This window comes from Sebastes fasciatus, chromosome 21, assembly GCF_043250625.1.
Source record: "Sebastes fasciatus isolate fSebFas1 chromosome 21, fSebFas1.pri, whole genome shotgun sequence".
Taxonomy (NCBI): Eukaryota; Metazoa; Chordata; class Actinopteri; order Perciformes; family Sebastidae; genus Sebastes; species Sebastes fasciatus.
The window spans coordinates 18,540,954-18,568,210 of NC_133815.1; the positions used below are offsets into that span (position 1 = coordinate 18,540,954).

General features: G+C 42.5%; 1 protein-coding gene across 13 annotated transcripts in view; it reads right to left on the reverse strand.

Annotated features, from left to right (window-relative positions):
• LOC141759304 (uncharacterized) overlaps positions 1-27,257 on the reverse strand; it is a 126,245-nt gene that overhangs the window by 36,353 nt on the left and 62,635 nt on the right. For 9 of the 13 annotated variants that reach the window (XM_074621275.1, XM_074621270.1, XM_074621272.1 and 6 more), the window contains 3 exons: positions 26,326-26,412; positions 24,857-25,045; positions 18,674-20,107 (listed from right to left, as the gene is read on the reverse strand). In XM_074621275.1, the coding sequence (XP_074477376.1) occupies positions 18,674-20,107; positions 24,857-25,045; positions 26,326-26,412 (1,710 nt within the window). The remainder of the gene's footprint in view (positions 1-18,673; positions 20,108-24,856; positions 25,046-26,325; positions 26,413-27,257) is intronic. The other 4 variants (XM_074621276.1, XM_074621278.1, XM_074621273.1 and 1 more) reach the window with 2 other exon arrangements.

The window sequence follows — 27,257 nt, forward strand, 5'->3', positions numbered from 1 at the left end:
GCGCCTGCCGGGGTCGCTACTTCGCCAGCCGGGCTGTCCTGCTCACAGACCGCTATGAACTGGCTGGAGCTCTCTAGAGACCGGTCTGTAGACAATTTATTTGCTTGTTGACAGATAGTTTGTTTAACTAATTAAAATCAAACTTATCAGAAAACACTTGAACATACATCAGCGTGATAAGAACTACCTAAAATGACAGAAACCATGTGTAGGAAAAAATTGTTTGATGTTTACTTTGACTTTTTAGTTTGGTCCATGTCCTATCCACTAACATGGAGGGGGCGGGATTTATGACCTATACTGCAGCCAACCACCAGGGGGCGATCCAGATGTTTTGGCTTCACTTTTGGGGAGCTGTCATGTCATCCACCTTTATATACAGGCTATATTCAATACACGTAAACTGTCAAAGGTACTGTTACATATAGATGGATCATCTGAGGCTACCCAGCATGAATTTTCGTCAAAGGTCAGTACGTGATGGCAAAGTAAGGGTGGGTAAGATGGAGAGACATGGGCCTGGAGATCTGGGCTGAGCTCTGTGTATGTGTGTGTGTCCAGTGCCAGTCAAAACAGCCGGCGGTTACAGACGTTCCTGTGTTTGTCGGTTCGGACTGAAGGCTGAACGTCGGCAGAAAACAATGGTTTGTAACAGGCAGACAGGCAAACGGGGACAGGGCGAGGGACAGCGGGACAGAGGGTGAGGAGGATACAGACAGATGAGGGGGGATGAGGACTGAGTGTGGAAGTAGGGATGACAGTTGCACATATTTGGGAGGAAAAGAGGAAGAAAAGAAAGAGATGATCAGAGCAGCCAGACGAGGTGGGAGACAGAAGCAAGGATGATGAGTACAAGAAGGAAGTAGGTGAGGGATGAAGAGGCTGGAGGGAAAGGAAGATCAGAGTGTCAAAGGAGTGAGGACAAAGAAGGTGTAGAAGAAAGGCAAGAAGGGGTCAAAGTGAAGAAAAAGGGCAAGGAGGGACCATAGACTGTATATAAGAAGTGGACGTAGTCACCGTGACTTCACCCATTGGTTTGTGGACGGCCATTGTGAAGCCTTAAGTTCGGCATTTTGGCCGTCACCATCATCATCTCTGTTTTTTGGTATGGGTACACACGTCGCTTCCTGACACCATGACAGGACACGACAAGATGAAAGGCTGAAGGGTACAATGCTTCTGTCTGGTTTGTCCACTGCATCTTGCTTTTTGCTCTAACGAACTCTGAGAAGTTGGTTTTCTGCTTCACTTGAGGATTTGGTGGTGCTCCGGAGCAGTTGCACTGAATGTCAATGAAGTACATTGAATGGTACATCAATGCACACATACATGTGTCCTTTGAGGGCCATCAAATAAAAATAAAAACACATATCCAAATTCTACCTTTATCATAAACCTTACCTTTACTTTCTTTAATCCTAATTTCAATATCAAACCCATTTGAACTGTAAAAACCCCCAACTCTGAAGGTTCAACTTTAAGAGGTTCTTGGAAACAATCTCTTCCATTTGGACTTCTAATTGTTTACTAAATTAAAGCACAACTGCGAGAGGTTCTTTATACCCAGAGGAAGAATTGCTTCATAAAACACTAAATGAACAAGAGCTTTGTTTTCATTCCATGTTTTCCCACTGGAAAAAAAGTCATGCCAAAGAGTCATGCCAAGCTGGCATTGGAAAAGGGAAAGGTGGGGAGCCACTTGAAAGCAAAAGTAAATCTCTCTGGCACTCTGGCAGCCCATAGACAAAACTGAATAAAACAACAACAAACAAATGCATGGATTAGGACTCTCAATCGAATAAAATAGTTAATCGGGATTAATCACACATTTTTTTTGTTCAATGGGAGTGGACAAATGTGTGTCTAAATCAAAAGAGATCCAATCAAAAAATCACAACGTAGTAGTAATGAAATGTTTGACTGAATCTAGCAAAGTAATCCATCTTCCTCTTTAGAAATGCTTACTCCATACAGTAGCTGACAGCTCAGTGACATCTCTATTGGTAGAAACTAGACAATGCCATCCAAAGAACCCTGCTTTCTCATATATATACACATTATATGTGTTTTTGTATCATATCGATCGAGAAATAATCCCCATTCTTACCTGATAAACTGGCATCATTTCATCTACAGCGAGCCAAAAAGATGACTTCCATCTACAAATCACTCTCACAATGTACTGGCATAGCAGTTAGATAGTGTCTTCTTCCTCATGTTGTTGTAGCCAGTGTAGCTTTTTAAGGACTGAACTGTTGTTGCTTTTTTGGTTTTGAAGCTTCTGAAAGCTTTCCATCTGATTTACCGTGTTCACGAATGCACACAGAATCATGTTGTTGTTGTTCTTGGCAGAACACAGTGAATGGCGGGACTTTGCTTCAGGGATGTGGCATTTTCACCACGGTGCACGCAGGTTTGGTATTTTGGTGACCCACCATGAGCTCGACTTCAAGGAAGTGTGAGGAGATGCGCAGCGGGGGGTTGTGTCGGGAACAATCAGGCAGCAGAGCCCAGCTTTAGGGCTTGCACTTGTGGTTTTGGGCTTTTGTGGTTACGCCTGTTTGACCAGGTCATCTTCAAAAGTTTGCCGAAGTATTTTGGTGGACAGTACAAATTAGAGAATGCACATCTCAATATTCCACCAGGTATGTGGGCACAAAAGCGGAAACAATGTCAAGAAAGCTGTATCTGTACTCTTTTGGGGAGCATTAATTCACTGTGCAAGCGCCTTTCTCTTGATTTTGTGGATACTACATCGGCCAGCTAGGGTTATTTCTGATACCAATAATGGATAAATTGCTTCTCAGTGGGAACCATTACACCACATTATGATTGTAATAGGTTCAGGAGATCGGAGTTTGCCTTCGTCCCTCCTTCAGTCGGTTTCAAACAGCTCCTGACGACGCCTACATGTTTGGACACCATTACAAGGCAGCCTGTCACCACAGTTGGAAAGCATGCCTCCACCAAAATGCCAACCACCTCAATCACTGTACAGTCACATCAGCTGCAGCCTGCTCCATTCCCCGAGCCCGCCTGCCTGCCTGCCTGCCTGCCTGTCTGTCTGCATCACAAAACCCTGATCCCACAGACTCGCCGTCATTTTTACACATCGCACCTGCATGAAGACGTGCTGGCAGGTGGGTAGACATGCTCCAGGTCGGTGTACTGTCACTGTGTCCTCTGTGTGTCAGATCTGTCTCTTTTTTTTCTAAATGTCTCGTCTCCCTGTCTGCTTGCCTCTTGAAGTACCAAACTGACACCAGAGTCCCATGGGGACAAACACACAGCCCACCAAATGGATGACCTCACCCTGTCTGGTTGGTTGGCTAGCATAGACACACACAAACATACACTATACAAAGTGTTGTATAATCCCACTGCGTAACAGAAGCATTGTGCCTAATAACCCGTGCAGACTACTACAATAGGAAGGCAAAACAAAAGCTGTGGCCAATACAACACGTGCCACCTTTAAATGGCCTCATTGATTCAGGGTCAATGTGACAGGAAACAGCTGTGTTTTCCACAATAGAACATTGAAGACATTATACCAGTTGATATCAATAAATTATATAATATTAATAGGGCTGGTACAATACGAAGATCTCCCGATTCAATACTATGACGATACTTGGGTGCCGATTTGATATGTATTGTGATTTTTAAGTATTGTGATTCTACAAGTATTGTGATTTGATATTACGATTTATTGCAATTTTTCTAACACTAGACCATGGGGAAAAGTTGAATCACACACTTCTACGGACATTTACTTTGGAAAATATCTAAATTAATACGGTAAAATGTTTTGATTTTCAGCATGTATGTAGTCAGAGATGTCCTGAAGTCAAATATATCAGTCATTGTCAGGAATTATTTATTAAATTTTTTTCCAGCAACCCAAAAATCAAAGAATAAAGACATTTCCCTAACAAATTAGTGGTAATTTCTTTTTAATTTGTAAGGGACATGTAATGTTTTATACTTCTGGTGAATATAATCCAATCAATCTTATTTCCATATATTTTAAAAAACGGACGTAGTCACATGTGTATACTTCTTGTAATTTCTCCAAGGTGGTCTCTAGAATGCATTTAACATAAATGTCAGTATGTGGGTGCTCTACAGTTGTGGCGTCGGCCCATTTGACCACGGAGATGAGAGCAACTGCCCGCTTGACCGCACATTACCGCAATACGATAACGTTTCCTGTCTATGACAGAGTTAGTATGCAGCTTTAGCCGTGATGTCTAGCTCCGCTTTTCCTGTTAATGTGTGAAACCCAAAATGTTTCCATACTTTACTGTATGTGTAGTGTTTACCACTTTGGATTTAACATGTGAGGGTGCAGGTCGTATTCATGCAGACCCTCCAACGTTTCTACTTTCATGTTTCGGCTCGCTGCGGTTTGTTTTGGTTGACGGATACGGAACGGATGTGACGTCACGTTACTCAGACTACAACAATAAAAGTGGTAACTTCCTTCTACCTCCGCATTGACTCAAATTAAGCAAATATAGCGATTCTGGCATTAAAACATCAATTTCAAAATCATAAAAAACATACATAGATGGATTGATTCTCTATCCCACCACTAGATATTAATATATTCTAATTATTGTTGTTTAAGGTTGCTATGACCGTTCGGCTGTAATTTTTAAAGCAGTGCTCATTGCTCCTGTCTTTCCATCTGAACTTTTGATACCAAAACAAAAGCATATTATGTTAAAAGATTCGAAATAGCTTCATATCTGTGATGTGATTGTGTTTTTTTCAGTTTCTAGTTATTGAGAAAGTGTTTCTATCACAATAGATGTCTTTATAGTTTATATGGCCCAGCCCTTTTGTCTTGTCTGTGTAATGTGTAATGAGGTTGTTCTATACATCCCAATGGAGGTTATTCCTGAGCTGTGGTATATCTGAAACTGCCAGACAGCAAGTCAGCTAAAAAAAAGTGAGAAATTCCTTTGCCGTGGCCTAAATACAGACACGCTACTTCACCTCTGAAAGGCAGAAATAGAGAGGAGGAGTGATGAACCCAGGTGTGGAGAGAGAGGAGGATAATCTCAGCGGGGGGTGTAGGAGAAATGGCTGATGGAGGGAGACGGAGTCTTTAGTGACGTCTATTTATAGCTCCATCGCATCTCCTTCGCAGCCCGTCACAACACCCCCATCCTCGCTAAGCATACATTGTTTCCTCCGTAGCCCCTCTTCCCATTAGTCGCCAAAGCAACTGCCTCCTGTTGCTATGGCAACTGGCTCCTCATCAGTGTGCCGGCTCCAGCCACATGGGGGGTTGGGGGGGAAATGGTTAGGGGGGATGTTTGGCGGTGATGGTGGGGGTATCGTCTGAAGAACCGGGGGCTGATGGAGGGAGGATGGATGATGGTATTGAAAGCTCACAGTGTGTTTGTGTGTGTGTGAGAGAGAGAGGAGGGGGAGGGTTATTAATACGCTACACACCCCAGGGAGGATATTCCACTATGCTAATCTACTCTGTCTCTTGCCACAGGTCAAAGAGTGCACTCCAGTCGGTGGTGTCTTTGTGTTAATTACAGTTATCAGGCAAGAAAGCAGTTCCTTAGAAACCAGTCTGAAGATAAAGACATGAACAACCGATGAACTCTGTACTCTGGCTAAATTTGCATGATGATGCACAAACGAGTGCAGACAGAAAAACACACAAACATGCAGATAAAGAGATGATGTTCCCTCCAGAAGCATTCTTGGTGACATCACCTGCTCCGCCAGGTGACTACCAGTGTTAGTTAATACTTCAGTGAAACCAGAGACCGTTCAGAAACGAGAGTCAGTTTCCTGTATCTCTGTCATGTGGGTTTTGTCACTGCCCCGCCACTTTATGCGTGGTTCATACTAAACAACTTTAGTCCTGATTTTCTGGTCCACAACAGTTTTTGGAGATCCCCGACAAAAGCCCCAGATCAGAGGCAAATCGGCTCACACATCGGCACCCGATGCTCAAAGACACCAGCCAAGAGGCTCACCGATGCTTGCAGATACATTCCAGATATCTGGCATGTTAAATATCTGGACCTGTCAGGGACTCCTACAGCCAATGAAGGCACTAGACACGGGTTGAGGGTAGACCTGGGGGAGGAGGGGTCACCTGTAACAATAGGAACATGCTGTAAGTGTTGCATTTGCAACACGGAGCAAAGTTTATGTTGCACCTAGAGGAATACATAGTAAGAAAAGAGTGTGGAAACCGGTGGAAACAGGCTATTTTGTGCCAACAACAACATCAGCAATGTGTCTCGCGTATGGTATCACGTCAAATCTTAATCTGTGTAGTAACTAAAGCTGTCATCTGTCATAACACTAGTGGAGTAAGACATACACATTTACCCTCTCAAATGTAAAAGTACAAGTAAGAAGCTAAAAGTACACATAGGCAGCACTATTGTACAACACCATCTCCCCAATAAAAACTGTTCCTTTAAGCCAAACCAAATCCTGCTGACAAAAAAATATTGGATTTCACCTCTAAGAACAAAGTTTATCTTCCAAAAGAAAACATTATATCCAATGTTTGACATTAGTGCCACAAGTAAAAGGACAACTCAGATACCGTTCTCCCTGATGCCCATGAAAGTTGAGCAGCTGGTCCTCTCGGGAGTCGGCCTGCTAGACATCCTGTCTGTATTTCCACCTCTCCTTCACACCATAACAATCTTTTCCCCCTTAGTTCATCCATGTGTTATTCATTATCATCATTAGAATGTGCCTAAATAGTTCATAATTGAGAGAGAAGAGAGTGTCTCATTCTTTTTTATTAATTAATGACATAATACCCAGCGGCTTTACTATTCCCTGTGAAGCAACTGCCTAATCCAAGTTCATTATTCATAATGAATGAATGTGGCCAACATAGACGTGTCTACTCCACCCACCGCAGTCTCTGTCTCTCTGTCACATCAACACAAACTCTGCCTGTGTTGACAACATTTACCAGCACTGTCATCAAATGTCCACCAACAGTCTTCTACTCCTCCTACCATCACCCTCATTATCCCGGAGGGCACGCCGTCTGTTGGCCGCGATGGGCAGCAGCACTGAGCGCTGAGCTCGGCTCCTAAAACCGAAAGCTAATTGGACGAAGAACCATGCTGCGTGAGACAAAATGAATCTACAGAAATAACAGGGAAGATGTATGATTCATAAATGTTACTAGTAGGTGCCAGGCGGTCACTTTATCCCGGATTTAATTAAACAGGCAATTTCAAGAGTGTGATGAAAACAAATGAATTAATAACTATGTATTTGTGGTATTTGAATTATGATCGAGGGCAGCTGGATATTGGGATAATGCTGGAACTACATTGGAGGTATTGTTTGTGTTAATTTATTGTACATCAGCCTTAAATATCTTGTTAAGCTCTGAATACAGCACAGTTTTCGATTTCGTTAAGATCCCAAATAACTGAAGCAAAAGAAACCTGAGTGGCTCGCTGTGTCTAAGTCTAAGACGAGGTTACTGATAGCCTGCAGGTCCTGTTGTTTGGTGTTACTGGACTAAGTCAGTTCCCTACTAATGAAACAAAGTCAGCTCTATATTAAGCCTCAGGTAGCATTTCAATTCCATTTTTCAGGATTAGTCAACCTGTTTCACAGCCAGACACTCATCAGGCAGTCACAAGTTGGAGAAAAAAAAACTCAGCACAAGGCGATTTACCATCACGCCATCCAGCTCGCTGTCTTCTGGGCTGCTGGAAGATTATTTTCATACCAGTGACAGCTCAGTCTCTGCCTCATCTATCCCTCTCCTCCTTCTTTTAAAATACAGCTTTCAATTTCTATAGCAACCTGTAAATGGTGAAAGGCTCTTGCCACAGCTAAGTATAAAGCAAGGAATATCCGTTTGTGTGTCCTTTGCATATCTCAAGAACTGTCCATTCAATGTACTTCACACTTGGCGGGTGTATTGATGGGGACCGAACGGAGTGCAGTGTCAAATTTGGTGCAATTTGGACATCTAAGTATAACCGAACACTGAATAAGACATTTTTAGGCAACCAATAAGTTACAATTAAATTTAATTTCAAAGGTCACACGCTCCAAACTGGTACGCCCAGAACAGGCCCTGCACAAGTTTCAATATAATTTGACAAACACGGCAGGAATTTGAAATTTCAATGTAGAATGTGTGATTGTCTGGTACTCGGCTCAGACTGTTCTTTGATGGCACTAAGTCAAAACATTATTTCATCTTATCATCCCTCCTCCTCTCTCATCTCTGTCCCTTGCTGCCTGCTGGTTTAGGATATCTCCATATTTCACAGACTGGTACAGAAATGCACCAGTGCCTGTCTTGTTTACTTGTTTTGCATAATTAAGATGCTGAATAGGGAGGCTTTGCTGAAACTGACTGCCTCCCACTGAGGTTTGTGCAGTGCAATCACTTACCAGAACCCACTACCACAAAAACCCAGACAGTAGCATGCCTGTCCTCTCTGTTTCTACATGTTACTGCTCCATGAGCTTTCACCCTGTTCTGCTTTCGTAGACTTCGATCGTAAAAGAAGAGATGAACTTCAGCAGCAACAATCTTACCTGAAATTATTGTCATGGCAACAAAAAATGACAACACTGTCAGTACCTGTTGCCTCAAGGTCATTACCGCTCTTAGAAAAAGTTCCAAACACCATTTTACTCAACTCAAGTCATATAGCACTTTAAACACATCAAAGTGGATTCAAAGCAGGCTGTTCTCATACACCGTTCGTAGCTATACCTACAAAAACTAATGCACTGTAATTCATATATATATCCCAAAAAATCAATTCCTATTTAATCCACGTAATAGTGAACCGGGAAGTATAAAGAGCCAAAAACGCCACATAGGGAGGTGGCCGGGGTGGATAGGTGGGTCAAAAAACACCGGACTTTCGTCCAGAAGACCGGTGCTCGAATCCCGTGTGAGTCACGTAACTTCCGTACTTAAGTAACGTCACTTCCACGATCTTTTCCTAAACCTAACTAAGTAGTTTTGTTGTCTAAACCTAACCAAGTATTTCAACTATAGTTATTTTAACCCGAACCACGATCTCTTCCTAAACCTAACCAAGTACAGTAGTTTTTTTGCCTAAACCTAACCAAGTTGTTTCCTGTGAAGACGGAAATTCATTTTCAAATAACATATGCATGTCACGAGCAGAAATTGACACGAGTTGCTGGACATTCAAGTCAAACAAATCCGACCCAGGTTACGTTAATCGGGCTATGCACGGCAGCATGTAAACAGGAGTGGAATATTCTTTTTCATTAGCCATGTAAACAGCTTAGTAGGTTGTTTTTCAGAATAAGGGCAGAAACTGGAATATTTTGTGCATGTAAACGTAGTCAATGAGAACCAGCTAGGTTACAGGTAGCTGCAAACTGGATATTAGTATTACTATTATGACACTATTATGTTGCTTTTAAAAATGTGTAAAATAACTGATTATTCAACTAGAAACAATATATTGATCTTTAATAGTATTTAGTAGTTAATGGTGAAATGGTAATACAGCATGAAGTAATTGCACAGTAGAGTTGTAACTGATTTATGTCCATTTCATAGTTTCGTGTGTCTGTACAATCAGCAAGTGTGCTGTCAATGTAGCGTCTCATTAACTCCAGCATCTGTTGCTGTTCCTAGGGCAACATTAACTGATCCTTAGTCTCTATGGCAACTCCCCCCTCCCTGTTCTTTTCCTTCCTCTTGTCCCTCCCCAAAGGCACTTCACGTCTCTATCTGTCTACCACTGAAAACTTTAAAATAACAATTTGACCTTTATCAACATTTTGTCTTGAATGCAGTAGTCTCCAGCCTCCACAATCGACTTCACAATAAGCAAATCTGTGTGAGACTATTTCACAGTGATGACATCAGGTTAATGGAGTAAATTACTAAAGTGACAAATTAGGATGCTGTTAATAGCTTCATTATCACCTAAAGACTTTCAACATGACTGAATTGCCCAAAGTTGTGTGTGTGTTTATGTGTTTTTCCCTCTAATCAGAGATTTTTTGGGGCACGGTTCTATCAAACAAAGGTGCTAAATGGATCCTTCCTCTAGCTGTTGAGGCATAAAGGGCAAAGCAGCGCACAGTGCTACCGGTCTAATAATCTGTTTGAGAGGCTGAGAGCCTTTTAAAAGCAGCAAAAGCTTCTGGTGAAGCATTTATGTTGTGAGTTGCCTCGGGAAGGATACTTTGTTTTGCGGCGGTATAACAACATCACTACTTCCACCCTTCCGAGAGACAATAATTATTATTCCGTTGTCATGCATTGTTTCCTAGGTTTCCTAGTTTCATATGATGCCAAAAGTGTGCCCGCTACATCCTCCGAAAGACAGAATAACAGCAATATCGCAATACTCATGTATCGATATTATCTTACGCCCCTTGCACAAACTGGCTACTTGTCATCCGGATATCCACTGGCTACACCAGAACCTCAGAAATACTGTCCGTTACCCCCAGAGGCTAAATCATTATCGTACCGATAGCCGATGGGTTCCGAGATTGGCTCTTCTGTAATGAAGCATGTGCACTCTTTTATTCCTGTTTTTCCTTGTATTTGTCAGCGTCTGTAGTTCAGCCTGTCTTTACATTTATGCATCTAAAGTGCCTTTAATAACAGCCTAGCAAACGTAAATGCCAAGCAATATTTATTTAAAATTGATGATTATGGAACAGACTTTTCCCGAGTGTTTCTCTTTCATATTCAAAGCAAATAAAAATGACACAATGATTCCATGCTAACAAAGACACAACATAGCATATCTAATGCAATTTGAGGGTACCTCAAGGTATGTCTTGTGTCTATGCATTAGGGTTCCCTGTCTGCCTATGTGGGATGTTTACCTATCTATATGCATCCCGACATTTTTATCTGTCTCTCTATCTATAAGCCTATCTTGAAGGAACACATCACCCACAAAATTACCATTTGTATATCAATTACTCACTGCGTGTTATCTTGAATTCTTGAAGAAAACTTTGTTTTTCATGCATGCCTCCACGGTGAACCAAGAATCCAAAAACCAAGAAGTCTTGATGAATTGAAGTAAAAGGGGTCCAGGTTTAACAATAGCAAAAATACATAAAAAATCCAATCTGGAGTCGCAGCGCGTCTGCGCAAGCATGAGACAGTAGTGGCGGAAGTGTTTTAAATAGTACGATATAAGATATAGTTTTGCTGTTGTTAGACCTGGACCCCGTTTACTTCAATTCATCACAACTTTTCTCCATTTTTAGATTCTTAGAAAAACGTTTTCCTCAAGAATTCAAGGTAACATGCGGTGAGTAAATGATATACAAACATTTTGTGGGTGAAGTATTCCTTTTAGTTTAGATCGACCTGTTTGAATCTGTTTGTATACCTCTCTGCCATAAATCCTTTTCCTTCCTAAACCTCCCTGCCTCTCTGTTTGCTTATCTCTCAGCTTACTTGTCTACATGTATCTTTTTCCATGTCTCTGCCAGTCTCGTGTTTCTCTGGACACTCCTCTGTCTCAGATCCGTCTGTTTCCTGTCATTACGTTTTCTTAAAGTCTCTCAGTCTGTCTCTCAGTCGGCCTACCATGGGGAACGGCTCGGCCTCTTCTGTTTTCAGATGCTTTCATCTTAGCGTCTATTTTTATTTATTTACATGTAAGCTGAATCCGCGAAACACACGCTCACACACAAAACTCTCGTGCCATGTATGCAGCAGTAGTCTTCAGCTGAATGGAAGTGTCTGAAAGAGCCAAGAGTCAAGTGCCTGTCTGTTTTGTGAGACAGGTTAAAAACATTTAAAGGGTTGAAAATGTATGTGCTGAATTAATAGAACCTATAAGCTATTGCTATAATGATACCTTGTAACATATATAACACACATTTAGGAACTTTCTTTATCAATCCCTGCAAAGATGACATTTTGGATTTATCTTGGCAGGACACTGAAAACATACTGTACAGTATAGACCTACTTGTTTCTACCTGCTGCCTAAGCAAAGCTCAGAACATTAAGTTGCTCTACCAAATTGGAAATCAGGTCAAGTTCTTTTTACAGAGGAAAAGTTTTAGAAGAAGACAAAAGACATTAATTATATGGGTATAGTCTACGTATATAGATCTATGGTATTCAGTGTTAGCAAAGCAAACTTTTCAACTCAAGTTTTGCACAAGTTTGGAGTAAACTTCTGGAAAAGGGGCCTCTTGTAAAAAATGTTGAATGGGATCATTGCAAGAGAGGGTAGCAGAATATTACACTAATAAGCAACTCCACCAATTTCAACTCCTAATGGTTGATTTAATAGTGATGGAGAATGGTATCCAGCATGTCAACACAGTTTTATAAAGTTTTTTCTGTGGTTCTGGAGGACTTTTTTGGCAGGTCATTAAATGGGCATTATCAGTGGTTATAAGCCTCATAGATGTGGGTCAGAAGGGGCTGCTACACCTACTAGTAAATTTTTATCATGGATTCACATGGGCGATGACCAAAAGAAGGACCTAGCGACCGTAGTAACTATGACTGGAGTAAAAACGGAAGTGTACTGTTTCTTTTGCCTAAACCTAAAGGAGTTGTAGTTTTATTGCCTAAACCTAACTGTTTTTTTTGCCTAAACCTAAAGAAGTTGTAGTTTTATTGGCCATACCTAAAAAAGTTGTAGTTTTATTGCCTAAACATAACTGTTTTTTTGTCTAAACCTAAAGGAGTTGTAGTTTTATTGTCTAAACCTAACTGTTTTTTTTGTCTAAACCTAAAGAAGTTGTAGTTTTATTGCCTAAATCTAAAGAAGTTGTAGTTTTATTGCCTAAACCTAACTGAATTTCTTTGCTTAAACCTAAAGAAGTTGTTTCGTTTGTGTTCAAAACATAACATTTCATTAAGTTTTACGTGTTAAAACGTGTTGCTTTTAAGTTTCGCTTTCCCTTTTAAAATGTCGTAGGTGTAGCAGGCCCCTACTGACCCACATCTTTGAGGCTTATAACGACTGACAATGCACATTTAATGAGCTGATAATTGATAAAACACAAAAAAACTTTTTGTTGATAGCTAATTTGCATAACAGCAATTGAATTTTGGGTGGTGCTTGAACCAGCAGGATATGCAATTGATTCCTAGAAGTTAAAAAGGGGGGTGGGGGGCAGGAATTACTCTTGGGGTGGAGTATGCCATCAGAGATGTTATTTAAGTACTGTTGAAGCATGGAGCTGGTATTGTCTATCTCACTATTGTTTATTTGTGATGAAATTGTGCCATTTGAAAAAGCCAGACCTTTGGTGTAATATCCCTACTGGAAAGAACAATAACTTGTCTGTCTCGTGGTCTGATGCAGATGTATATTGATTTGATCATCCGTGTCAGAAGAGGTGGGTTTGGAGCGTATGAAACACAAATGACATTTTTGGAACAACCTTTGACTGTACGACCATGACCTAATGTTGCCAATATGCTTCTTGGGCATACAGTAGTGACAACCATTTGTCACAAAAATACTGAAATAGCCTAAATCCTCTCAATAAATCTCACAAAATCAACACAAGTACAAGGCGTGTGCTGCACATTCATAGCTGTTTTCCATGCAGTAGATAAACTCACCGACATTTCCAGTGACTGAGCTGATACAACTGCCTTTTTATAATGTCAATATCAAAATCTTTGAAATGTTAAGCACATCCCACACTGCTGGCCTGGAGCCATGTCTCTATGGGTTCAATCTGTTGCTGAAGCACGGTACATCTTCTTAGAAAATAACCCAGAATGACTCACAATCTTGTCCTACACTTAGCTGTTGTCTTTTACAGTGGCGCCAACGAGGCGAAATCCCAACACTTCCCCCAAAGCCGTCAAAAGGCATTAGCTCACCCCAGTTCAGGGATGGGGCCATACTGTACAAATGTCCCTTCTGGGCTACCATCTAACAGCCAGCTCCCCAATGAAAGGAGCCCAAACAACAGCGAAAAGCACTATGTGGTAAAAATAGACCGCTGATACAGTATATTCACGCTTGCCTGCCTTTTGAGGATTCGTGTTTTTCCTCAAAAGTTCGTGCTGTATGTGTGTCTGTGCAGGTGGTATACTTCTGGTCTTTTCACTGTGTTTTAGCTCTGTCAGAGAGAAAGGAGTAGTGTTGGTGCTGGAGGAGAACGGGTGATGTTGCAATGTGGCCCGAATGTCCCTCCTGGTCATTATGTTAACATTCAAATCTAAATCAACATTTGAATGCTGAGCTGTTCTTTGTTTTTGCACGTCTAATCTTTCTGTTTAAACCTGGTATTTCTGCACAGTTGTAGATACATATCAGGCTACACTAATATTATTAGTATTATACTATTTGTAGAGTCAGATTCCAGTGGTTGCTGCATAGGATTGTTTCTGACTTTTGTGATCCAAACATTTCCAAAAACTCCAGAGCGTTGTAAAGTCCAAAAGTCATGATTTACTGAAAAACGATAGATGTAATTATGGCTGTCCTCGACCAAAGAAATTGTTAGACGACATACTCAATACCAACAACACAATTTTGTCGACTAATCGATAAGTTGATTTAATCGTCAATCACACAAAAGCACCACTTTAAATCTTCTGTTTACCAGAGATGTGCTTCAGAAGTTATTCAGCATGAAAAATTACTAATTGACTGAAGAAATCTTAGTCGACCAAGACCAAAACGACTCTAGATGTAATCATTTCCAAAATTCACAACATTCATTTTATCTAACGAAATATTCTGCTCCAATCCATATTTGTTGGTGTTTAGCCTTTCAAAAACAACATTTTTCACTGCGGTCAAAAAACTGCTCTTGCAATTGCTGCGGCGCACACAAAGGGACTTTAGCTTGTAAAATGTTTTCTAATATCATATACAGTATATGTATGTGGAGATTCAGGTTTCGGTCTCGGGCTGAAAGCGGCTGCTGTGGTTCAGGTCGAGCTTGGACAGAAACTAAGCGGGTTCATGTAGAGTCGAGCCTGATTTTTTTTGGGACCGATCATAGCTGTAGTGTACAGTGAGATTTTAAGAGCTTTTTTCACTGAAAACAGCTGCCTGCTGCTGCTGGAAACAAGGTTGATAAGAGTGGTGAGACTGAACCAAAACAGTAAATATCGGGGCACAAAACCAACACAAACGCACATAATCATTTGATTTATTTCTAATATAAAAATATTAATTAGTAAAGCTTTAAGTCTATTTTATGTCATTTTAACCAACAGAACCACTACACTAGAAGTTATAGTCAATACACAGCACATATGTACTTTCTATGTCTGTACATGTGTGGGTGATGCATGCGTACTTATATACAGTTTAAAGATGGCTAGATGGTTGACGTGTGCAGTCAGAAGGATACACTTTGTATTCTGGCTTCTATTAATAGCCTCATAGGGACATAATAAGCTAGACAGAAAACTAGGCACGAAATTGTTTTTCTAGATCTAAAAAATACACGATGATAAATAAGAAGTAAGTCTCCGCTTCAGTTGGTTGCCTGCTGGCTCTTTCTATTGGATCTACCACCACACTGACCCTCACCCCTGTCACAACCTTGTCCACATTGGTCTACATGTCTCGCTCTCAAGTTTTCTATCAAGGCTTAATACTTCTCCCTCTATCTTTTTCCTTAACATTTTAAACATCACCTTCCCTAAGGTTTACATCGTTCTCCATCTCTATCAAGGCTTCTCCCTTTTACTTTTACTCCTGTATATATATATATTTATCTCTCTGCCATTACGAGAGGGATTTATAAATTATCCTTATCCATTCCCTGTCAGCATTCTTTTCAACTTTTCATATTCCTTTATCATTCCCACAAGTCTTTCACAGCCTCACTCTTTATCCTTTGCCTCTCTCTCCTGTGGTACATAAACAATATTTTTCTATCCCCGTTCCCCTCTTGAACATCCCTCCGTTGCTCTCTAAAATATCAGAAAGCTTTTTTTTGTTTCTAGCTCTAATTTATTATGGTTTATGGTGCCTCCCTTTTCCTCACCGTACTGTACTCCGCTGTGTGTAACCCTCCAAAGTCTTGCTCTTTATTGTGCTCCACATGCCTTCTTATCTTTTGTACAAGGCTTAAATACCACTCTAGGTGACAGAGACCCACCCCTGGACACTGACAAAAGGTCTCATTAAACAGAGGGAAGACAGAGCCAGCTGCACTCAGCACTCTGTCTTGCTCTTTCTCTCACACATTTATACAAGCCCGCACATACACGTACCCAAAAACCCCATGCAAAACACAGTGTGTGCACATCATGTATGTCAAATCTGATAAAGGGCATTCACTGCTGTCATGTCGCGCATGCAACATGGACTCAAACATGCTCTGGCAGCAGATGTTTCATCCGCAAAGCTGCGATGTATTTTTATCTGTGTTACTTGGAAGTGGCAAAAAACGCTAAATGCAAGCCCTTCCTTTTCTTGTGGAAGGCATTGATCAAAGCTGCTTAATACCCAGGTTGGACACTCTGCTGTTCCTGTGGAGAGCTGAAGGCTTACTCAGTCCTCATTACAGCCTCCAACGGGAGGCAGAGACAGGAAGCGTTGAGAGGAAGGACAAGGAAATGAATCCTCTGGAACTCTGCATCTCCATAAATCACAGCAACACACACAAAAACACTTCAGCTCCTTTGGAAAAGGATGCACGCATGCACGCACGCACGCCTCATTTCACAGTCATTTGGGTCTCCCCCAAATGGACACGCAATGAAAAACTCTATCCTTGTCATATGCCCCAAAACACCTTAAAGGCACTCTGAGTAGTATTCGTCGGTTGCGTTTTTGTAAAAACAAAATTCAATGTTGGCCCCTCCTTCCCGTCACAACGAGGGTTATGGTGCTCGCCAACGGCTGAAAGCCAATCCCACATTCACTATATGTCCACTATATTTATCCGCTATATTTGCGTTTTTTCAGCACGATGTCCGCCATTTTCGTAGCTTCCTCTTGAATGGCGTGCTTACGATCTGGCACCTGGTCGCTACGTTTTTGGCTGGACAGAGAAAGGACAGAGAAAGTTTACGAGCAGGCCGCCACGTTGTTTCCTGTTTGAAACGGAGAGCAGAAAACCAGGGACCAATCAGGTGCATTCAACGTCACCGCTTGAACGGCCAGTTGAGTGAAGCAGCGCGTCCCCTAGTATACTCGTCGTACCTGGTGGACATGTACTGCTGACTCTTTGTGTAACGATTTACCCACAAATTCACAGACTGACCATACACGGTCCAGCCGTATACTCGGTTTTGAGTCTTCTTATTAGGGTTGACACCCAGAAATGTCCCGAACACAGCAAAATGAAAAGAAAAGAGAAAATCTAGGCAGAGGGCAGGGTTTCTGCAGATACAGACACCACCACACACTTCTAGTGCGTCAAATGATGATTGAGAGGGATTATTTTTGTATGAGTCTATACATTTTCTATCATGATCCTACTCATGAGGCCTTTAACTGGATCCTTTTTAGTACTAATTCTTGCCCAAGCTCCCAACCCTTCCTCTATGTGAGGGACCCAGCCACCCTGCACAGGAAACTATGTTCGACAACATGTATCCCCAATTTCTCTTGGTCATCACCCAAATTTCATGACGTAGGTTAAGGGTTGGAAGAGAAGTGGAGCAACCTGCTCCTGTGCACATCACCGATTATGGCTCGATGAAGCCAAAAGGACAACATCATCACCAAAACCAGACGTCTTCTGCGCCCTGATATCCTAACCATAAAATTCATAAAGAGCAATTTTGCACTGAAGCAGCACTCAGCGGTCTGTGTCTTCTGTCAATCATTCTGTAATCATTCCAGTGACTAACCTCAATAATGATGCATGAAAAAACAAAAACAAAGCCACAACAGGAATTAAAATAGGACTCACCTATGGTTGAGTAGCAGCCAAGATAGCAATCATCACGGAACATGGAAAGCAAAATCGACAAAAACAACAATTACCATTTGATATGTTTTTGAAAAGTTATATGCTCAGGAGACACTGTTGATGCATAACAACAGAGGGAGAGTTAACATGACACCAACAAAGCCTTTTCCTTCAACATTCTTTTCTAAGAGAAGTTATAAAGAATCAGGCCGCTAGTGAGGAAAACAGAGTTAATTGGACAGACAAGAGAGAAGATAGAGTGACACCTCACCCCTGGATGCAAAGGAAACAGAGCATGATTAGTGTTAACACGTACAACCCGGACAGAAGAGAAAAAGAGAAGGTTGGTTTGGATTTGGTGAAGGTGTCTAGAGGTGTTGATAAGGAGAAAGACTCGTGATTGGTTAGTAGGAGCACACCCGTCAACGGCAACACTGTTAATTATGAGGACATCCCAGCAGTGCATCATCGGGAATTGAGATACTCACAGATTAAAGTCAAGCCAATCCACAGCCTCGGTTGGTCAACACTTGAACCCATGCGTTAGTCACACAGAAACAGTCCAAATTGGACAAGCCAAAAAGCCCCAGCCAAGTGTTTTGACAAATTTGTCCATGCAAAGGTCTAATTAACCGTAATGAGTAAAAGACACCCAAGCAATCAATCCTGCCCAAAACAGCCTTTGAAATCTGTAGGACTCAAGCTGGATGAGAAGACCATGCATAACAATAAACCATTCGTCTTTCTTTTTTAGTTACTCTATAATCAACTTCTATTTTGTCCAGGGCTGACTGCAACCAACCTTCGATGATGGGGGCAACTGGAGGGACCACTGCTGGTTCTTCCATGGGATCAGCAAAGCTGGGAAAGAAGGGCTTAGCTGTAGGGTTAAGACCAGATCCTGGGGTGGCAGATGGAGGGGAAGAGGGGCTGACGAGTGGGGATGCTTGTGGAGGGAAATTCTTTGCTCCTGGGGATGTGGGACTCTTTACAGAGGAGGAGGAAGATGAACTGCGAGACTTCTTGGATTGCTTCTGGGCTGATTTGGCATCTTTGTGCTCTTTGGGTTGGAATTCCTGCGCCGTGGTTTTGGGGGAGCGGAGAGGGGCTGGGCTGGGAGTGTCGAAGGACAGCCCTAAGTTTGAAGGACGACCTGCTGCACTCACGTCACTGAAGTCAAATAAATCGCTCTTGCTGCTCGTGTTGGAGTCGTTCAGGAGCCATGAAGAATCTGAAGGTGAGAGAGGCGGGGCCGAGGCCAACACCTCGCCTTTTGGGGGAACGCCCGGGCTCGGCTGGGAGGCCGGGCTGAAAGCAGAGGTGTCTTCCTCGGGCATGCCTTGCACACAAAACTCTTGGAGGGAACTGGTGTTATCAAACATCCCGCTGTCGACGACGTCACCACCAGGTGAAAAGGCCTGGCTGCTGTCACCTAAACTTGCATTTTCAGTATCCATCAGGAGGTCAAATGGATCATCAGGACGAGGAGCCATGGGGAAGTTGCCAGGTGTTGCACTGTCGGTGGTGGTGGAGGGCATAGTGAACGGAGCTGCTGTGGCTTTCAGCTCGCTGTTCAGGACCAGTGGGATGAGGGTAGCAGCTGTTGGGGAGAATAGGTCCTGAGACAGGGGGGAGGGGATCAGGCCTTCTTCAGAGAAGATCTCCTGTTTCCAGGGGCTCTGGCTGGTGTCCATGTCGAAGGCCTCCGAGTTTGCCTGAACAGAACTCCCTAGATCCACCATCACCTCCTCTTTGATTTGAGAGGTTGCTGCGGCCGAAGGGACAAACGGTTCTGCCGCCACCCCCCACTCCTCTGGAAGCTTCTTCCTGCTCTTACCTTTCTTCCCCCGGCCTCCTCCACTCTTCCCCAGCTGATCCTCCCAGCCACCATCTCCTCTATCCCGCCTAGGCCCGATCCTGCTGTAGAACTCCTCTGTTGGGGTAGTGTTTTCTCCCTGTGTTTGCACCTCAGGAGGACTCCTGCTCTCAAGGTTCTCCTCATCCTTCTGCCTCCTCTTCTTCTTCCTCTTCTGTTTTCGGTCTGAACCTTCTGCCTCCCTTTCGTCGCCTCCAGCATAGGCAGTGCTCTCTCGGCTAGGCCAACCGTCGGGTGGCTCGTCGGGGCTGACGGCAAGATGGCCGGCATGGCGACTGATCACCGTGGAGACACTGGGGCTGAAAGGGAGGTCTGTCGGCAGGCAGCTAGCCTCTTCCGGCCAGCAGTCGCCTAAGGCACCTTGTTGTGGGTGGAGAGGGGAGAGTTTAAAGTTGGGGGAGATGGGTATGCGCATATGAATTGGTTCCCTTAGTCTAACTCAAACAGAAAGTAACTTCAGAATGTATCAGACAAAGAGGCAAAAAACAATATAACAAAGAAGACCATGACACTGAAAGTGTACACATACATTTAATGCACACAGCACAGAAGCATCTGGAGGAATTCAATCCAAGGCCAGAGGTGGTGCATGTTGTTCCAGAAAGCAGAGCCATAATCCCTACACCCTTTGTTGATATGAACTGTATTCTCTTTCATTAATCTGTCACCCTTTTAGTCAAACAAGCAAAATGTCTGCATTTTGTTGATCAACCAAACTAATGTCCATCCGAAGCTGGATTTCAAGTCTTAAAAATGATTCTGTGTCAATGCTGAGTGAATGAATGCTCGGAGGAAAGAGGATACACATACACACACAAACATGCAGGGAAGTATTGAATTAAATGATATAGAGAAGTGGTACTTCTGGGAGGCTGACTCACTGCAGCCTCAGGGTCTACGACGGAGCATGCTCACTCTGAAACTATTGGGCAGCAAAAGAGCTCTGTTTGAAATCAAAACAAGGAGCGACAGTCAGGTGTGTGTGTGCATTTATGTACAGACGTGTAGTACATATACAGTTCCAATGGACACGAAGACAGACACACAAAAACAAAAAAGACTGCTTAATGGTCCCATAAAAAGGAGGTCAATTACAGGCAACCACGCTGTAACTAAAACTAAAACGGCCTGGTTTGGGGACAGTGTATAATAAAGCTCAGGTAGATGAGAGGTAACAAGAGTAGAGGGGAAATTGCCCACTGAGGGTTGTTCTGCTACTTTGGCCCAGTTTGTTTCTAGTTTTCAGTAATACATACAGAAGAAGAGCTAAAGTGGAGCAGCTGTCATGCCCCATACAGTACAGTTACTCTCTGGAGGGCCATATTTCATATTAACAAACCCCTGACAGAACTCTGCTCTCTATACTGTATGTGCAGTAATTGGGAGAGTCAGAAAAAGACATCGGGCAAATGGATCAGAATGACTTCAATGTTGAGTTTTGCAACCTCATTAGGCTAGGGGAGTGTCAGAGAAAAGCCATTTCAATGTACAGTATGTGCATATACTGTGGTTACACTATAGTTTCAACGGTAGTACAGTTATAAAATACAAAAACGCAGCCAAACAAAGTTTTCACTCATCTGGCGATAGCAATCTAATTTCCTACCTGTGACATAGGGCTGCTCTAATTTGGCAAAAAAGTCATAATCTTGATTACTTTGGTCAATATTGAGATCATGATTATTTAACACAATTACTCATTGACATTGGTATACTACCTTTAAAGTTAGATGCATCACACTGGTGCACTTTGAGAGCAAAATAAAGAACCTTGAGCTCTAGTAAACAATTTGATCATATCTCAATATTAAAATCGTGATTATGATTTTTGCCATAATAGAGGAGCCCTAGGTCACAGCATAAGGAAAGCGCATTGCTATCGCCAGATGAGAGACAACTTTGTTTGGCTCATTTTCTGTAACCAGTGTCGCATTAAAGCATGGTGGAATTAGCAAGATAACTAACTTATATCTGGCTAGTTAGCTAGCTTGCTAATTCCACCATGCTTTAATGCGACATTGGTTACAGAAAATAGCCGCCAAATAGAACACAACAGAGATCTTTGAGATTGTAACTTTAAGGCCTAAGAATGAGCTTGACCTGCAAGAACAGCATAAGGATCCAAACCCCCATACCTCCAGGCAACTGTCATGCTGTTGTTCTGCTTGCTCCCAACACTCCCCACTCCACTTACAGCAATAGAGTCCTGACAGGCTGAAGTAGCTTCTCCTTACTATATCACATCCCATTCTGACTTATCTTCCTGCGTACACTCTAGTATGTTAAGTGTAAAAAGGGCGTTCTTTTGGGTCCCTCTCTTATTTCTTTTCCTTTGTCTTAAGCACTCCTCTTACATGGTAATTGTAGAGTCAGGTGTATATTTAACAACGGTATTTAACAATTAGAAAAAAAAGACGGATGTGTATAGTTTGACCACTGTGGCTCTTACCCTTTGTAGCATTTGATATTTGTTGATGATTGAGGAACCAGTGCTTATTTTATATTGCTGTGAAGGACAGCATTATACCTAGAATGTATAATCAGTACATTTTCAAGGTCACGTGAACATAATAACGAAGGCATGTGAAGACTGCTAGAAGGTAAACATGGATGGAATGCAGGATTTATATTGAAAGCAAGGCTTTACAAATCTTTTATTGGGAAGGAAATGCATGTAACAAGTTGGTTACACCTCAAGGATGTGTACAGTGCATGTTGATGAGAAACACTGAATTCAAACATGACTTTCTATTTTCTCCACAGGGCACCTTTAAGTCTGAGTTAGACTGTGCAATGAGTATAGGGTTGGAACTTATGTCCGTAAAATCTATAACAATTAATGGTCACATTTACCGTACCTTTGTTAAGATAAATATCACAATAACTTTTTGATGCAGTGCATGACATTTCCTTCCTCATGTTGGCTCACTTCTGATAATAATTCCAGTATGACCAGTTAAAAGACTGAGCTATTCTCAGAAAATGTTTCTGCTTAGAAAATTGCTAATGTTTTCTAAGTCAATTTAGGGTCAGTAAGGGATTCATAATGTTGGTAGTTTAATAAATCTGGTTTATTGTTTACTGCTCTACATTAGGGTGCCTTCCAGACTCCTTTCAGGTTTTCAAATATCTGCACTCTACATCTTGTTAATGGGAAAGGGGGGGGGGGGTTGGTGGTTGTCGCATTGTTGAGTCAGCGTGTTACCTCGAGATTATATATATATATATATATACACACACACACACACACACACGCAGAGAGACAGGTACACTGTCTTACAGTCAATTTCAGTTTGGCAGCGAGGGGTTAACAAGCAACAGTAGTCTCCACTTTCTACGCCTTCCCCACCTGTTACAAACTGACTGAAGAGTTTGTAAATGAGTCATCTCTGTCTGCTGCAGAGTGAGTCAAGCTGTGGCTCCGCGAGCTGCAGTTAAACTGAAGCGCTGCTCAGTTGTAATGAGTCAAACAGCCCTGTTTTTGTTGTTCCCTGGGGGCTTATATTGTAGCAGCAGGGGGAAATCAAACAAAACCAGATTCATAGAAGATCAACTGGCAACAAAGTCATGTCACACTCGCCACTCTGCTGCTCGTCTCCCACTCATAGCTTCCGGTTGATTCCACCTTGTCGTTTCGGGACTAATGATAAAGGGATAGTTCAGCTGTTTTGAAGTGAGGTACTTCTCCATAGTCCCCCCAGTTTGGAGAAACAGACAGTAGTACCAGCACGGGAGCAAAGCAATGTACTGCTTTTCCGCAACATTTAGGAATATTTAGCACGTATTTGACGACTATTTTGAAAAATGGCTGCCAAGGCCCCTCAGGGGTCAAATTTGCAGTGCCCCAATATCTATATCTTTTCATAACATCTGTGCCAAATTTGTTGCTTTTATCGCAAAATGCATAATTGTTATGCTTAACTGCCCCGCTATGATACTTTAATATAAGATTCTTTAAGACTAAGTAGTTTAGTAAGAGTTGACCTTCCCTTTTACATCAATGGCGGGGCAATTATGCATAACAATTGTGCATTTTGCGATAAAAGCAACAAATTTAGCACAGACATTGGTTTATATGTTATCATATTTTATCGCAAAATGCACAATTGTTATGAATATTTCAGTTTAGCTGCCCCACTATTAATGAGACATACTGAACACGAGCATCAGTCCATCAGTGATTAGGATTTGTATTTGTTTCATCTCTAATACCGAGTACCTCCTGGCTATATGATGACAACATAAATATCCTTTCACCCATAAACCTTCAGTTTTGGGGTCTTAAAAGAGGAGCGGGCTCTGAACTTTTAGACATCTTTGCACAGTTCATGGTTATTTGGTGCCAAGCTAACTCTACTGGCTGTGTATTAAACAAATCAAATAAATAACCACTCCGGCATTTATCCCCCCTGATCTCATTTAGTCCAGAGACACGGAGGGGGTTGCCTGCTGTGTAGCGGTGCACCATGGGGGCTCAGCTGCATCGTACCACTGCCCACATGGGATGTTAGTGTGGCCCTACTAGCTGACACAAGCCACGGAATGGTGACAACTCCAACTCCGTGCTCTCTAGGATCACATCAGATGTGCATTGAACTGGAGAGCAGCCCTATGGGGAGGTGAGTGTGTGTGCGCGGGGGGGCTGGTCAAGAGAGAGTGGACCGTGAGGGACACAGACAGCTTCTCTCTCTAGGATAAATATACATGTGGATACACACACACACACACATACAGTATATGACTAGAAGCCACGGCATGATGGCGGACCTTATACATGTCAGCATCAGACGTGCATTGACCTTGAGCAGGATGACTAAATCCCTTTGGAGCTGAGGGTGTGTGTGAGGAGGAAGCTATGGGAAAGCTGCTCTGTATACGGCACCCCTCTGTGGAACGAATGAGACAGTGCAGCATATATATGATATATTACACTATAGAGTAATCATCTTGAGTTATTCCTGCTGTGAGGATGAACACAGTGAGGTAAACACCTCATGATTCAGGAACTGTGAAGTGTAAACAATGCAACAGGGGTTGGTCATGTTACAGTAGTTTAAATAGCAGTATTTTACAGCTGTTACAGAAGTCTAGTAATGAAGAGGTTTTTACCTGCTGACACATCCAGAGGGCTGCGAGGAGTCTGGGGTTCAGGCAGCATGGGGCTGTGCTCATTAGGGGCTTCTGAACCCGCTGGGGGGGTGGGATGCTGTGGTTCGGCTATACTTGGTTTCCTCTCTGCTGAGAGGGGGGCGGCCCCCACCTCCACGTTGACCCCCATCCCACCAGGCTGGGAGAAACCTGACGAACAGATATACAAGGTCAGTGTTGGGGATTCTCTCCGGGAAGATGCTACTGTCGTTAAAGATAAACCAACAATAATGCAAGGTGGTCAGAAGGGAGTAGGGCTGTCAAAGCTAACGCGATAATAATTAACACAAATAAGGTTTATCGCAACTTGCAGTTTTTAGGTTGTAGCGGAGTGAAGATCCTGGCATCATATGAAACTAGAAAACCTAATGAATCCATTGGTACCAACAATGTCATATAGCTTGCCGTGAAGGAGGCTAAATAACGCTCCAAACTTATGCTAAATTTCTGCAGGCTACGTTGTTGCGGGGGTATAATTAGAGTAAAGCTTTTTGGGAGGCAGGGCAGGAGCTCAAACAGAGCGTTTCAGACAGAGGGTGAAATGAGGTGCTGCAGCACAGCCGGTATGAGAAAAATAAACCGTGTTTTGAACATTAAAGCATGTAAACATATTCCAGTAGAAACCCCAAATACAAGGCAACAAAACTACTTGGCAAGGCCTAAAAGAACACGATTTGGGTTCAAATAAGTGTGTTACTTTTGATTTCACACGGGACATGAGCACCAGTCTCCTGGGTGAAAATCCATCCCCTCCTCCTTCCTACTTACGTAGATTTTGACTAGAAAAGTATTTGTGATACGTCAAAAAACAAACGCAATCCGGGAGAAAAAAACGTTCTCTCAAAATGTAATTGACAATACAGTTTCATCATGATGAAAAGACGCAGCAGCAAGAATGACTCCGACAAAACGACATATACAACGTCAAACTGTATGTGTGTTTGTGTAGGAATGTGTGTGTTTGAGAGAGAAAGCGAAAAATCTAAGTGTGTGTTAAAGCCGGGAGCAGTAATTCCGAGACGACAGATCTCATTAAGGCAGCAGTGAGAGCTGGGTATGCAGAGGTTGGCATGGTGAAAGGCATAACTCAGCCTCATAGCTCCTACTGTGTGTGTGTGTGTGTGTGTGTGTGTGTGTGTGTGTGTGTGTGTGTGTGTGTGTGTCACTACTCTGTGGAGTACAAGCAGACACCAGCTAGTGACAGCTACAGCTCTGCATGCAGCTAACAAGTTTTGCCTCACCACAAGCCATTTATCGGGGGCAGCGGGGGGGGGGGGGGGGCAGTTGTTGGACTGGAGTGACATTTCTAATGAAAGAGGCGTATTAGGGTCATTGTAGTTACTATCAGACCCTGGTTAGTAGTATTAGTCCTGCTGCTGTTAACATAGTAGTAGTACCAGCATCAGTACTAACGCTGTGTGGCAGCATACCTGAAAAAGCTTCCATCCGGCCAGTCTCCATCATTTGGGCAGGGCTGGTGTGAGAGCCCAGAGGATCAGAGTACCCTGCCATGGAGGCTGGCAGGAGGGAGAGAAGAGAAGAGGCGGGGGGGGGAAATGACGGAGGGAGGGAGAGAAAAAGGAGTAGTTGAGAGAGAGAAATAGGCAACGATGGATGAAGTAGCCAACGGGGAGGAGATGGAGTATGAGGTGCATCAGGGCATGAATAATGTAGAGTGGGTGAGGTGGAGGCGAACAACAAGGAGGAATGAAGAGAAAAGCAAAAAAAAGAAGAAGAAAAGGTGTTGAAATCAAACTTTTCTACATTATTTTATCATGCACACATATTGCTCTGAGCAAAGTACTGCACTGAGAAGAAAAGCCTTGGTTTCCCCCCCACATAATATACATATAGAATAATATATCATTACCTTAGCACTCCAAAATGCTCATCATAAAATGTGGCTTTTTGTTTATGTTTACAGATATCTCTTGCCTGTATACATATGTCCTGAATAATAGCTATATATTTAGCTATATGCTTAGCTTGGTTTAGTTGTATATCTATATTTGTATCTTTTTAACATCAACCACAAACAAATCCCTAGTATTTATCAACATACTTGGCCAATAAAGTTGTTTCTTATTCTAATAAGATGAAAAATGATTCAATATATTGCTGTTGAGATCCTTGAGACTAACGACAACACAAAGTCGGGATGAAGTCATCGTCACATTTTAGGTCTCAAGTCTCGGCTATGAAGTAAGAAGTCAGAAACTTTGTGTTTCAAGTCCTAAACAAGTCCTTTTATCTGCTGGTGTGCACTGACATGCAAATCCCTTCTGCTCCTGCAGCATGGTTGGCTGCTCTTAAATTGATGTCACGAGACAAAGTCGAGTTGCAAGTCTTAAAGCTGCAGTAG